This window comes from Meles meles, chromosome 20 (assembly GCF_922984935.1).
Source record: "Meles meles chromosome 20, mMelMel3.1 paternal haplotype, whole genome shotgun sequence".
Taxonomy (NCBI): Eukaryota; Metazoa; Chordata; class Mammalia; order Carnivora; family Mustelidae; genus Meles; species Meles meles.
Genome location: NC_060085.1, coordinates 55,451,426 through 55,465,333, shown reverse-complemented (window position 1 = coordinate 55,465,333; position 13,908 = coordinate 55,451,426). Strand labels below are relative to the sequence as shown.

Below are 13,908 nucleotides of genomic sequence, written 5' to 3'. Positions count from 1 at the left end.
CTGATGGCACTGAAAAATGTTTGATTGGAAATTGCTAAGCTTGATCAGGTTTGTGCTTTCAAATTGTGGGTTGTGAGGTTGTGAAAAGAGATAAGAAGCAAAAAAATTCCATGACCTGGGTGAACAAATCAGCAAAAGTGTTTCAGTAATGACAGGCCCAGTAAAGATCTTTAAGGTGCTGAGGCAACCCAGAAGACCTACATTCCAAGCACCAAGGGCATCTTGCCAACCTCTTTGTTCATCATATTTTACAAAAGCCTCAAAGTTTAAGACTTTCTTGGTTTTCTCCCCGATGTTTCCTGCAGATTGGAGGCGCTTACTGTGGTAACCCAAACACACCTGTGTAAGTGTGGGGGCACCTGGCTGGCTCAGCTGGTAGATAGGCAACTCTTGATAGCAGGGTCGTGAGTCTGAGCCCCAAGTTGGGTGTAGAGCCTACTTTAAAAAAAAAAAAAAAGTGTGTAAGCGTAATAGGGTTTCAGCTACACAATAACAGCTGTGACTTTTCTGTTCTTTCAGAAAGTCATCATTCTCCAGGTAATTCTTATGACTTGAAGAGGAAAGCAAATGCTAGTAGTTATTAGTTGGCGAATTAATGGGGCTGTTTCTACCGGACCCATTGTGGGTCTTGCTTCACCCTTGAGTTCTGCAGCTTTATGTCACCTTGGCAAGTCTCCTAACCTGTTGGTCTGTTTTCATCTGCAGGGAAATGGAGCGCATTCTGCTTGCCCAAATGCTATTTCACTATTTTAAGTACTATCTCTGGGAACAACAGTGAATTTTTCATTTGGGAAGATTCTCAGCTTGAGGAAATCTTGCTGTTAATTTCTCATGTAACCATGAGTAAATTATTCAGTCTCTGAAGGACTTCATTTTCCACAGGAGCATAGTGAGGATTAGCAGTTTCTATTCAGCTCTCTCCAGAGATTTGCAAAGATCAGATGAAATTTATTTGAGATACTTTCCCTCTCACACATACAAAACACATACCATGAAAGGAAGGTAGGTAGGACAGTTTCATCAATTTAAAGGAAAGCTTGGAACAGACCAGTGAATGGACTTAGTTATTTGGCAAACTTGAGTCAGGGAAATAGCAGGAACCCGTTTGTATGTGCTGGCCCTCCTGATGAGCAAGTAAGAAAAGAGGCTTGTGCCTCTCTTGTCCTTTCTGAGAAGGACAGAATATGTACCCAGAAAACCCATTTGTGAGATGTCAGGAGAAACTTAGTATACTGGAACAGTGAAGATTTTAGAAAATGTAAAATTGCGGATATAGTGATAGATGAAGAAGTAGAGGATTAGAGGAGGAAAAAAGTCAGAAGGAGGAAGCCTTGAATGTTGGAGCCAAGGGATTTGTCCTATAGAATTACACGGGGGAACTACTTCCTGTTGCTGAATGCAGGTAGCAGAGGTAATGCAGGGAAGGGAGTAGCTTGTTTTTGTGGCTCCAGAGACTGTGGGGTGAGAATTACAATTAGCTAGGTTTTAGTTCAGTCTTAAAAAGAATTTCTCTAATAGTGAAAAACACTGCCTTAAGAAAAATGAAACCCTGCCGCTTGAGGTATTCAGTGCTTGTCAGGGATTTCATAGAAATAATTACTCAGTTGAAAGAGATGTAACTAGAGTTCTAAGATCTTTTCTAACCTCCCGAGTTTAAGATTCCTTCTTTTAAGGGAAGCTATGTTATCTTTCAAACAATACTTCACAGCATACTGATTTTAACAGCTCTAGATGTATAGGGAGCTATATGATAGTGATAATCTTGGAGACCTGTAAAACCGAGTGTGAGATATTTGGATTTATTGTACAGTTAGCGCAGTGATGTGGACTGCAATGAGCCTAAAATGAGATTAAGGCCATGAATTAGTCACCACAGGAAATAGTTGGCTGGCTAAAAAGTTTTTCAAATTGCCCATGAATTCCTTTCAGGGAGCATGTTTTCAAGTGATGCCTTCTCTTAAGTAGAAACATTTTCAAAAAGACCTTTATGTGGGATTCCTGGATGGCTCAGTCTGTTGGGTGTCTGTCTTCTGCTTGGGTCATGATCCCAGGGTTCTGGGATCAAGTTCTAGGTCCCGTTCCTTGCTCAGCAGGGAGTCTGCTTCTCCCTCTGCCTGCCACTCCCCCTGCTTTTTCTCTCTCTCTTTCTGATAAATAAATAAGTAAAACAGAAAGAGAGAGGAAGGAAGGAAGGAAGGAAAGGGCCATTATGTTTGGGTACATTGTGAAGATGGAAAGGAGAAAAAACTGATATTTTTAAACAATGCTTTTGTGTTGACATGAGTATAAAAGATTATTACCCTCATTTTATAGATGAAGGAACTTGCTTGGAAAAGCAAGCTAACTTAACTAACAGTTTAAGAGAGGCAGACCTAGGACTCAAACCCAAGTTTTCCTGGCTATAATAATTTTTCCCCAGTGTTTATTATAAACCTCGAATATGCTGCAAAGTTGAGAACAGTTATACAGTGAGCACTCATACCACCCACTTCTTAGATTCTACATTCTGCTGTGTTGTCTCACATATCTTTCCATCTATCCATCCTTCCTCTCATTTTTTAAAAAGATTTATTTATTTATTAGAGAGAGAGTGGGGGAAGGGGCAGAGGGAGAGCTAGAGAATCTCAAGCAGACTCCGCATTGAGCACAGAGGCCAACATGGGCTCCGTCTCACGACCCTGAGACCATGACCTGAGCCAAAATCAAGTCGGACACCTAACTGACTGAGCCACCCAGGCGCCACCTTCCTCTCATTTTGTTAATGCATTTCAAAGTAAATTGCAGACATCCATAATCTTTTTTAACAGCTTCATTGAGATATGATTTATATACCATAGAATTCACCCATTGAAAGTAAACAGATCAGGGATACCTGGGTGGCTCGGTTAGTTGGGTGTCTGCCTTCGACTCAGGTCATGATCCCAGGGTTCTGGGATCCAGCCCCATGTGGGGCTCCCTGCTCAGTGAGGAATCTGTTTCTCCCTCTGCCCCTCCCCATGCTCATTCTCTGTCTGTCTCTGTCTCAAATAAAATCTTAAAAACAATAAGAAAGTATACATATCAGTGATGTTTAGTGTATTTACAGATACATACAGCTATCCCCATAATCAGTTTTAGGGCATCTTTATTGCCCTCCAATCTTCCCATTACACCCAGATCTTGGCAATCATCAATCCTTATCTCTATAGATTTGCCTATTTGGGACATTTCATATACATGGCGTCATGCAGTTTGTGGTCCTTTCTGACCAGTGTCTCTCACTTGGAATAATGTATTCCAGATGTATACATCTGTCTTGTAGCATGTGTTATTACTTCATTTCCAACGGCTGCTCCACCTTTTATTTATTCATTCATCAGTTGATGGACATTCACTTGTTTCCACTTTTTGACCATCAAGAATAATGTTGTTGTGAATGTTTGTGTACACCTTTTTGTGTGGAAATACGTTTTAATTTCTCTTCAGTGTATACCTGGAGTGGAATTTCTGGGTGATACAGTGATTCTCTATTTAACTTTTGGAGAAACTGCCAAACTGTTTTCTAAAACTTGAGACACCATTTATATTCCTACCAGCTGTATGAGAGTTCAAATTTATCCACATCCTGCCCAACACTTTTTATTCTCCTTTTTTTGATTCTAGGTATATAGAGTTACTACATTCCTCCTCCTGTTGACTCCACCTTGACATCAGGCTCCAAACAATCATGTCACTGTAGCTTGGTCCAGCTCCCTCTGTGGCTGTATAATTTGGATCAACTATAGATTGACTCAGATTTCTTACTTACAAAAGGGAGTTTAGCTCATCTGGGCTTCTTGAGTATTTTCAAAGTGGCATCACAGTGTAGAGGTTAAAAACTTGGGTTTAAAGTCAACCATACATGGATTTGAATCTTTGCTCCCTACTTTATTTCTGTGTGCCCTTAGACAAGTCACTTTACCTCTCTGAGCTTCAGTTTCCTTATCTGTAAAGTGAAGATAATACCTACTACCCTCTTGGAGTTTTAAAAATGAATTTCGATAGGGGTGCCTAAGTGGTGCAGTCAGCTGTCTCTTGGTTTTGGTTCAGGTCATGATCTCAGGGTCCTGGGATGAAGCCTGCTTGGGGCTCCACATTCAGCACAGACCCTGCTTGAGTGTCTCTCTGCCTCTCCCCCCACCAAATAAATAAATAAGCTTAAAAAAAATTAATTTGGATATATAGTAGACACTAAATAAATGGCAGCAGCCGCTGTTACTTTTGTTTTAATGGTATGCGTGAGCCATGTTTATATCATATATTCTCCAACATTCCTGAAAGACTATACAATTATGGAACACAGGCCAAAATGTCACATGGGTCTGTTCTCATCGGCAGACTGATTGTCACCACTGCCATGCTCCCCTCCCTGCCACCCAGCATCAATCCTTAGCTTAGGGGAGCGATTTGCTTCTAGGCCCAAGCTCTTCCCTTAAATCTCAAGGGATTGAGACTTTGGAACACTCCTTTTATAAAACCTCTGTCCCATCTCTGGTAAGGAGAGAATGATGAAGTCATCAAACCCTAAAAACAGCACAGAATAGTGCACTTATTTAAATAAAATAGGATGAACCTGAAAAGGCAGTAGTATGTCAACGTATTCTTATGGTAGTTGGTAGACTTAAAATTTGATAGAAAATCAGTTCTAGAGTAGTGCCTGTTTCTGGGCACATGCCCTAGGCAGCAGATGAAGTGAAAAGAAGTCACAGAGAATACGGGCCCGAGTTACAGGTAACAGATGGAAACACTCTCTGATCTGTTCCGTCACTTCAGTAACAGAATTTCAGTGCGAGAGAAAACAATATAGATGCCTGTAAGGATAAAGGAGAACTCAGTAGGATTCAGTAATACAGTGAAGTACCTTTTAAATAAAGTAAGTAATTTTAAATAAGTAATATAGTGAAGTACCTTTTGAATAAAAATACTTGTTTCTTAGAGAAGGAATGGCGTGTAGGATATAATTATTATATAATCATTGGGAGGGAGAATATCAGTGATACTGCGGTATAAGAATTACCTTAAACAGAAAACTTCTGTGTATTCCTTAAAAGTTGGTGTGCTATATATGAGATTAAAAACAAGGAAAGGGAGGGTAGTTTTAAATGTCATCTTTATTTATTTATTTTTTTAAATACAGCGTCTCTTGAGGCGTCTGTGCTAGCATTGGGTGCGTGTTTGCCCCAGTAGTGTTCAGTAGTAGTGTATTCTCCTGTTGACCTGAGCCCTCTGTCTGACTGAGAGATTTACATTTTATTCACCACAAACTAGAGATGTGTTAATTGTTCCCTTTCCAGTCTGTTTTAATGTATAGTGTTCAACTATCCTCCTACCTACGTATCTCTGTCTGGTTCCTGGAATTCCCACACACAGCCTACCCCAGTCTATCTATCCTCTTCTCCTCTACATAACCCATATTCCTAAAACGCTGTGTTCCTCATGTCATCCCTCCCCGATCAGCAATCTGCTTTGGGCCCATTTACTTTCTGTTCCAGAAACCCAACTCCCATACCTACCTCTTAAGGCCAGATTTCCATTTTTATTTCCTGTCCTTTACCCATGTTCTTTTTCTACCTAAAATCTCTGATCTTGTCCTTAAAACTTGTTTCAATCCTGCTGGTCCTTAGGTACCCAGCCCAGGTTCTACCTTTAAGTAGATAACCTTCTCATAGGTAGCCCTAAGTGCTAGAGATACAAGATGAATTAAATGACCTGCTCCCTAGGAACTTTATCTCCTTCCGTTCTTCCTGGTTTTTTCTCAGTTATAGCTACACTGGCCTATTTTGTGTCCCTCAGACCTGCCACGCTAGTTCTCATCTTGAGAACTTGATACTTGCTATTCTTTCTGCTTTAAGATGCCCCTCCCCCACATCTTCATAAGTCCATTCGTATCCTCATTCAAGTTGCCTCTGTCATCGTTGGAGAGGACTGAACAGGGAAGAGTTCTTCTGACTATTCCAGCGTAACCAACCACCAGGCACTCTGTCATATATATACCCCTACTGATCTTCATTTTACTTCTCCATACCTGCAGTTGTCTTGGTTTTCTGCCCCCCCCAACACACATACATCTTAGCATGTAAACTGCTGAGGGCAGGCATTCTGTATTGCTTACCACACTGTATTCCCAGTACTTTGAACATACCTGGTACACAGCAGACTCTCAGTAAGTATTTGTTGACTGAGATGTCCTACTAGACACTGTGCTTGGCCATGGGGATGAAGGTCTCTGAACCATGAACATCCAGGTGAGTGACCTGTCCAGTATCAGGATAAGCTACTGGTGATGCTAGAAGGTCAGTTTTCATTTATGTGCTGTTTATCTTGTGATGAAACCTGCTTAATTGTATTCTAGTTTTTGCCTCTTCCCTCTGCTGCCCAGAACGGAGTAGGAACTCCCTCATTTATTATAAATATGCTCCAAGCTAACCAGGGCTGCTGGCATTGCTGCAAATGCTGTGTGTTGAGAAGATTGTGGAAGAGCCATGTTGCTGCTATGATATGGCCTTGTGACAAGCTGTCCATTCCAGGGACTAAGAGCTGTCCCCACTAGCATGCCCTTTTATCCCAGGCCACTGACTTAATTTCTTTGTGCTTTTGTTTTCTTCCTTTGCAGAATGGGTTTTGGGGATTATATGTGAATAATACCAGGAAAAATAAGGAATGCATAAAATTCTAACTGTCTCCCCACATTCTTAGATGTGAACGATTAGAAGAACAACTAAATGACCTAACGGAACTCCATCAGAATGAAATCTTAAACTTGAAGCAGGAGTTGGCCAGCATGGAAGAGAAAATTGCATATCAGTCCTATGAACGGGCCCGGGACATCCAGGTTAGCATGAAGGCTCGGGTTTGTAAAAGCAAAAGACTAACAACAAGTAGAATGGTGGTTGGCAGGGGACGGGGGTTGAAGGGAACGAGGGATTCTTGTTTAATGACTATAGAGTTTCGGTTTCACAAGATGGAAAGAGCTATGGAGTTGGATGGTAGTGACGGCTGCACAACATTATGAATGGATTTAATACCACTGAGCGGTACACTTAAAACAGGTTAATTAAGGCAGTAGGTTTTATGTTATGTGTCTTTTACCACAATAAAAAAAAACAAGAAAAAGAAAATACTGATGGATGCTATAACATGGATGAATCTAGGAAACATTATGCTCAGTGAAAAAAAGCCAGTCACAAAAGACCACATATTATATGATTCCATTTACATGAAATGTCCAGAACAGGCAAATCTTTGGAGACAGAAAGTAGCTGAGCAGTTGCCAGGGGCTGCAGGAAGGGGAAATAGGGACTAATAGCTAAGGGATAGGAGATTTCTTTTTGGGGTGATGAAAGTATTCTAGAATTTGATGGTAGTGATGGTTGTACACCATTATGAATTTACTAAATCCCACTGAATTGTGCACTCTAAAATGGTTAAAATTTAATGTTAGGCGTATTTTACCATAATAATGAAAAGTTTAGGAAAAAAGATGAGGACTGTAGAGTATTAAGAGAAGATTATACCAACTGTAATTTACCTACCCTTCAAATGATGTGCATTTCTTGTAAGGCTGTACCGTGTAGGGGTGGTATGCTTGCTTGTGTTCCTATGAAATGTTTTGAGGATCACAGGTCTCGGTATATAGACCACCTGCATTATTACATCTGTTGGTTACCACTTCAGGAGCTGCGCTGAGAAGACTCAGGGCCATCTTGTCTGTCTTCTACTATAGCAAAGGAGGCATTTATCCTAGTCGCCAAGTTCAAACCTTTTACAGGCACATTGCCAGGCCATTTGCGAAAATAACACATGAGGCAGTTATGTTTAAGGCTCTCTAGTTCAGCTATGAGGAAATAGAGTATGTAACTTTTTCTTACTCCAGTTGGGAAGTATTTCTAAGGGAACAGTTGCTGGTTTCACAAAGAAGTATCTTGAAATAAGCTAGTCTTAAGGAAGGGAAGTGGTCCAGGAATCTTGTATTACAGCCTAAAAGAATTAAGGGAATGTCTGGATCATTTGCCCAGCTGCCATCTTCTCCAGACTCCGGAATTCTGTTTATATTTTAGTTTTTTTCCCATGATCATTCTGGGCTGGGTAGCATTCACTGTCCATTCATTAGCTTGCTTCAGTCTGAAGTTGCCTCACCTTCATCTCAAATCACAGGAAACCAGGATGCATTGAAACCAAGACCAGAAAAACCCAGGGCTTCCACCACTGCTGAACTTTGGAGCATACCTGACCATAGCTAAGGAAATAGGTTCTGTCCTCTGAATGTTGAGGGTAAATTTCATATAAACTCACGGCTTGAAGGGAGCATATCACTTACAATGTTTGGTCTAGTGTTTGGGCATAGTGTCCCCCTTACAAAGATCAACCTTAAAAGCGGCAGTAGGGGGAGTATACTCTTATGAAGACAGATCAGAGAGCCCTTTACACTGATGTCTGTGATTCACTTGACTTAGAAAACAACAGGTAGTGCATGCAAGGAGGTCCAGAGGATGTTCACTATGTCATTGTTACAGTGAAAGAGTTGAAAGTAACCTAAATCTCTCCAGCAGGGACCTGGCTTAATAAACTGTGACATTTATATCTGTACTACAAAATGCTACATAGCAATTAAAAAGAATGAGGTAAATCTCTACACATTGACTTGGAAAGGATCGGCAGGACCCACTGTTGAGTGAAAAAAAAGACTTATGCATTAGTTCCTATAGTATGATACTATTTATATTAAGATAAGTTAAAAATAATTCCATACGTTTCCCTAGGCTTAAATATGTATGTATTTAAACATAGCTGAAAGAATGAACACATGTCAAAGTGCCAGTATTACTTCAAGGCCAAGACCTGGCCTTAAGGAAAATACCAAGAGAGACTATATATCCTCCTTGAAATGTTGAGCAAGTACGCTTGTCCTGTGCAATTAAATTAGTAATTTTTAAATGGAAAAATAATCATATACTAGAGGTCTTGTTATTAAAATGTTCAAGACCAATTCCAAATGTGGCTACTACTTCCTATGAGCCATCCTATGAGGAATGCAATGGAGGGCAGTTTAGGTGAATAATCATTGCTGGAATAATGACTTACACATTGAGCCTTTCGTATTCAAGACTCTCACATATTTAAAATCATTGGCATAGTGCTCGCTTCGGCAGCACATATACTAAGATCATTGGCATAGCTCAAGATGCGTCTGGCTTGCCCAAAGTGCATGTCATCTATTCAGAGTAGTGTAAGCAGAAGGCTTAACTATTCCCTGTTCTGGCCCACAGGAGGCCCTGGAGGCGTGCCAGACCCGCATCTCCAAGATGGAACTGCAGCAGCAGCAGCAGCAGGTGGTACAGCTGGAAGGGCTGGAGAATGCAACTGCCCGGAACCTTCTGGGCAAGCTCATCAACATCCTTCTGGCAGTCATGGCGGTCCTTTTGGTCTTTGTCTCCACGGTAGCCAACTGCGTGGTTCCTCTCATGAAGACTCGCAACAGGACGTTCAGCACTTTATTCCTTGTGGTTTTCATTGCCTTTCTCTGGAAGCACTGGGATGCCCTCTTCAGCTATGTGGAACGGTTCTTCTCCTCCCCCAGATGATGCTGGCACAAGAAGGCAGTGCTCCCCTACCCTCTGGCGAGTGCATGCAGCGAAGAATTAGACAGCAACTTACCTACTCTGAAGTTTTCTACAACAAGAGTTGAGTGAATCTGTTTACATTTAGAATAATGTTTTTTTCTTCAAGAGACGCAATTGCAATAGTATTTTTTAGATTTTATCCAAGAAGTTTTTTGGGCAAAAATCTTGGATCATTTTTATGTAGCATGATTTTCCTTGGGATGCAAATCTTAAACAGTCCTTTAATATGAACCAACAATCTGGAGCACACTGAAGGGCATTCTAAATTGTGGCTTGAAGGACTGCACTAAAACCCACTAAAAAGACGCAAAAACCTGATTAGGGGAAACCAGTTAAACCTAACACCCTGCCTCGTCTGGGCTCACCACCACCTCTCCCCCTCCCAGACTAACTTTACTGTGAAATCCTGCCACATTCCATGTCTGAATTTTTGGATTCAGGGTGGATTGTCCTTGTCCGTGGAAGAACACATGGATCTCTCCCTGGCTTTCTCACCCAAGTTGGCCACTCATGCTAACCCTGGAAGTATGATCACTTTTGAACCTGGTCCCTTAACCTTTGCTAGGATACGAAAGTGAGAGCATCATGCCCCCAAAGGATCACTGCAAAGCCCTACTACAGTATTTTGAAGTAGCCCTCTAAATACTTAATTTGAAGCAAAATCCCTTGGCCGCACTTTTAAGGTTTTTTTAAATATGTGTATAGTCACCAACTTAAAAAAAAACAAAAAATCCGAACAGCATACTTGAAGAATGTAATACTCAAACTCTCAGTGCTTCCTTATGGTTTCTAATAGGATTTTTTATTATTGTTAATTATTATTATTGGGTTTTTTTGGAAAGGGTTGGGAGGGTCTTTTATTTTTCCTTTGAAATAAAGAAGTGATGTTTTTAAATGAAGAAATGTGTGGATATTTAAGTGTGCTGCTCCCTCTTGTCTTGAAACAGTTTGAGTAAGGGAAGACTTGCTATAAATGCTTTCCTCTGAAGCCCTGGTTTTGAGATGCAGCGTAGACTTCCTCCTCTGGCTGCTGCTGCTCTTTGGTGTCCGCCACCCCCACCCACCACTTCATGGGCTTGGCTTGGTTGGAGAGGAAAGGGGTGTGCAGGGAGAGGAGGAGACTGTTTCACAAACCAGCATGATAGGATAGAGATTTTTTTGCCCCAAGAAAATGTTCACCCAGTGACTACGGACTGGGATCGGTTGTCTTGAGGAAGAATTGAGACTATATTATGAGAGTCATACATAATTCCTTGTGTTTCCTTAATTTATTTTTAACACCCCCTGATTACTGAAACCAAAGTGATGTGGAATCTTCTGTCTGCATTTTGGCCCCAGCATCCTTAATTACAAAGCTTTATTCTGTCTGCCTGAGAGAATCAACCGAAGGTGATTCTCCCAAAAGAACAGAAAAGGATCTGTCAGGTTAGAAGGACCCAAGTTTGGGTGTAAAATGTTATCCACTTCCTGTTATCTAGACTGACTGACTAACATACCTATGCTCAGTGGACTTTTATAGACAGTTTAGGAAAAAACGACTGAGCCTTCTTCCCCTGGTAGAACCAGTTCTATCAGGATGGAACTGGGCTTTTAGGGCATATCTAGAAAGCTTGGTTAATCTTTTCATATTCATAGTATTGAATCCCAAATGCTGTTCCCTCTTGGCCTCAGTTCTGTGCAACCAAGTGATGAGCAAGGGGCACATAATAGCCCTGAAGAGAATAGCAAAGCGTGCTTTGCCTATTCTTCCCACACCAGGAAATTCTTTTGGAACTAGATTAGCATTGCCTTCTCTCTCTGAGGGGATGGTTTACATGACAGCTCCAGCCTCCGGTGGCTTTGGCAGGCTGGCCTTCTCAGAGTCAGCATGTTGTTTCCATAATCATTTTGATATTTTAACTCAGGTACCCCAATCTTCACTCCATCCCCAGATGATTGTAGTACAACCTGTTAGCTCTGTTGACCTCTCAAAATTACTGCCCAGAGCAGGGACCACAGGGATGAATTTTCTATTAAAAAATAATTGGAACCAATTCACGTTCAGGCCAAAAACAAATTGTTCCCATGCCTATGTTTTTAAATGCTAACTTTGCCTAAAAATACTGCAGTGACTTTAGGCAGGAGTGCCAAAGGACACCGTGACCTTGTCAAACTAGCATAGTTTCTCCTAACCTTCTCCTCTAGCTTAATCACTCAAGTATGGAAGAGAGCCCCACAAAGTTATCAAACAGAGGCTGTGGCCACCATCCTCTAGTTTTTCTAAGAACCTTTGAGTCCCCTAAACTGTGTAGAGGCTACTAAGTTTTGTGGGCACTAGAAGTCACTGTGATAGATGGATTGAAATTGTTTCTATTTGCCATGGGACAATTTCTATCAAAGGAAGGTTTACGCCTCTGGACAGCCCCCTGAGCTCCCAGCCAATCAGGCCCGTGCTAACTGTCCACCATCCTCTCTCAAACTGTCTTAGGAATGAGCTTCAGGCTAGGTCAGTCACAGTAATGGCTTTCTAGCTGTCTTGTCCCTTGATTCTTCACCAGGCCCAACAGCTGTCTGCATTTAATGCTATTTGTAACCATGCATCTGTTTTCATGCCTTCCCCCACTTCCCGCTGCCCACACCTGTTGCCTTTGTGTTTCTTTGCACTGTGGCTGTTCCCAAATTCTGGTCTAGTCGAAGCTCTTCTATAATCTCACTCTAATGGTTGTTTAACAATTGTTCTGTGAGTGGTAATTTCCCCTTGCTTTAATGCTTCTTCTCTTTTAAAGACTACGTGCATTCCCTTTGAAATGAAGCATTCCTGGATTACTTGTTAGTGCTGGTGCTTGAGGCTGGCTGTGGTAGCCTGGGTGACTCTTGTTCAGGTTGTGAAACTAACATTTTACCTTTTTTATGATTCAATTGAAGGGCACTTCTGTCTGCTCCAATTTCAATTCCTTGGTATATACTCAGTGCATCCTAGCAAGGAAGGCTTTCTACTCCACTGGCTCCCTAAGAAGAAAAAGTAGGTTAAATTTTACACTTCGTTGACTGGGGTCTCCTTCCTCCCCGGTCCCTCGCCACCCAACTGAGGTAAAAATCTGATACCAAGGAAAACACTGGGATCAAGCCTTCCTTGCTAGCCATGCCCTAATACTGAGCATATTTTTATGTGGTCTTCACTGCATTTGGTTTTGTTTCTGACTTCATATTCCTTTGAGGTACAGTCAGATGAAATGCTGAATTCCATGTAAGTTCCAGTGAGGAGCTGCCTTTCAGCTTTGGGAAATATGCATCCAAAACAAAACCAAATATTATCATTGGCAAATTGACACAGGCAAAATTTATGGTTCCCACCCCCAAATGAAACTGGGGATTTTGAACGTGGCTCTAAGAGTTAACATTTCTGTGTGTTGTGTATGCTAGGTGATACCCTCAGTAGGACTGACTACTAGACTGTAAGTGTGTTTTATCAAAGTGTGTCAGAATAAAAACTCACTTGCACGAATTGAAAAGTACAGAAATGACACTTGTGAACGCGTGAACGTTAACACTGTAGTTGATAGATCTTAAGCTGCTAATTGTTGAGAGAGAATCACATTTATTGTTTTGTCTGGTCGCTGCATATTCTCAGCAGCACTTGTACTGTACATACAAATTGAAATAAAGACCTCAGCTATTAACGAGGTGGTTGGACTCGGGTTTATTTTCCTCCTTATTTTTGCATATTCAGTTTCCATGACAAGTTTGTCAGTCTGAAAACTTTCCATTAGTTTGCACATTAGAAACTGTGTGTGTGTGTGCGTCAGTATCTTGAAACCATAGTGATAGCTGGGTGACTGTCACTGTCTCCCAGGATTTTATACCCATCGTTTCAGATTGTCACTTTGCCACAATTCCTTTCAACTGGTAGGTAAGACTGCCTTTTAGTTCTTTGGAGGGAGTTTTTTAGAGGTATACCCCCACCTCAGATTCATCTCACAACCCCAAGTGGATATAATAATCCCTGCCTCCCCTTTTCTTATTATTGAAATATAGTTGACCCACAATGTCACATTAGTTTTATGTACACAACAGTGATTCGACAAGTGTGTATGTTATGCTATGCTTACAAGTGTAGCTACCAACTGTCACCGTACAATGCTGTTACAGTACCATTGATTATATTCCCTAATCCCTGTCCATTCTCACAAGGCTTTGTTAATAAACAAATGTTATGGCGGGTATATAGATACACTTTGTAAAACATTTGACATCTGAAGTTCTAGATACATGTAGGGGTTGTTATGTAGTC

General features: G+C 41.2%; 1 protein-coding gene across 5 annotated transcripts in view; it reads left to right on the top strand.

Moving 5' to 3' along the window:
- Positions 1-13,302, top strand: part of TMCC1 (transmembrane and coiled-coil domain family 1) — a 258,137-nt gene extending 244,835 nt beyond the window's left edge. For all 5 annotated transcript variants that reach the window (XM_045990860.1, XM_045990861.1, XM_045990859.1 and 2 more), the window contains 2 exons: positions 6,715-6,850; positions 9,285-13,302. In XM_045990860.1, coding sequence (XP_045846816.1) covers positions 6,715-6,850; positions 9,285-9,599 — 451 coding nt within the window. In that variant the 3' untranslated portion in view covers positions 9,600-13,302. The remainder of the gene's footprint in view (positions 1-6,714; positions 6,851-9,284) is intronic.
- Positions 13,303-13,908: the final 606 nt, after the last annotated feature.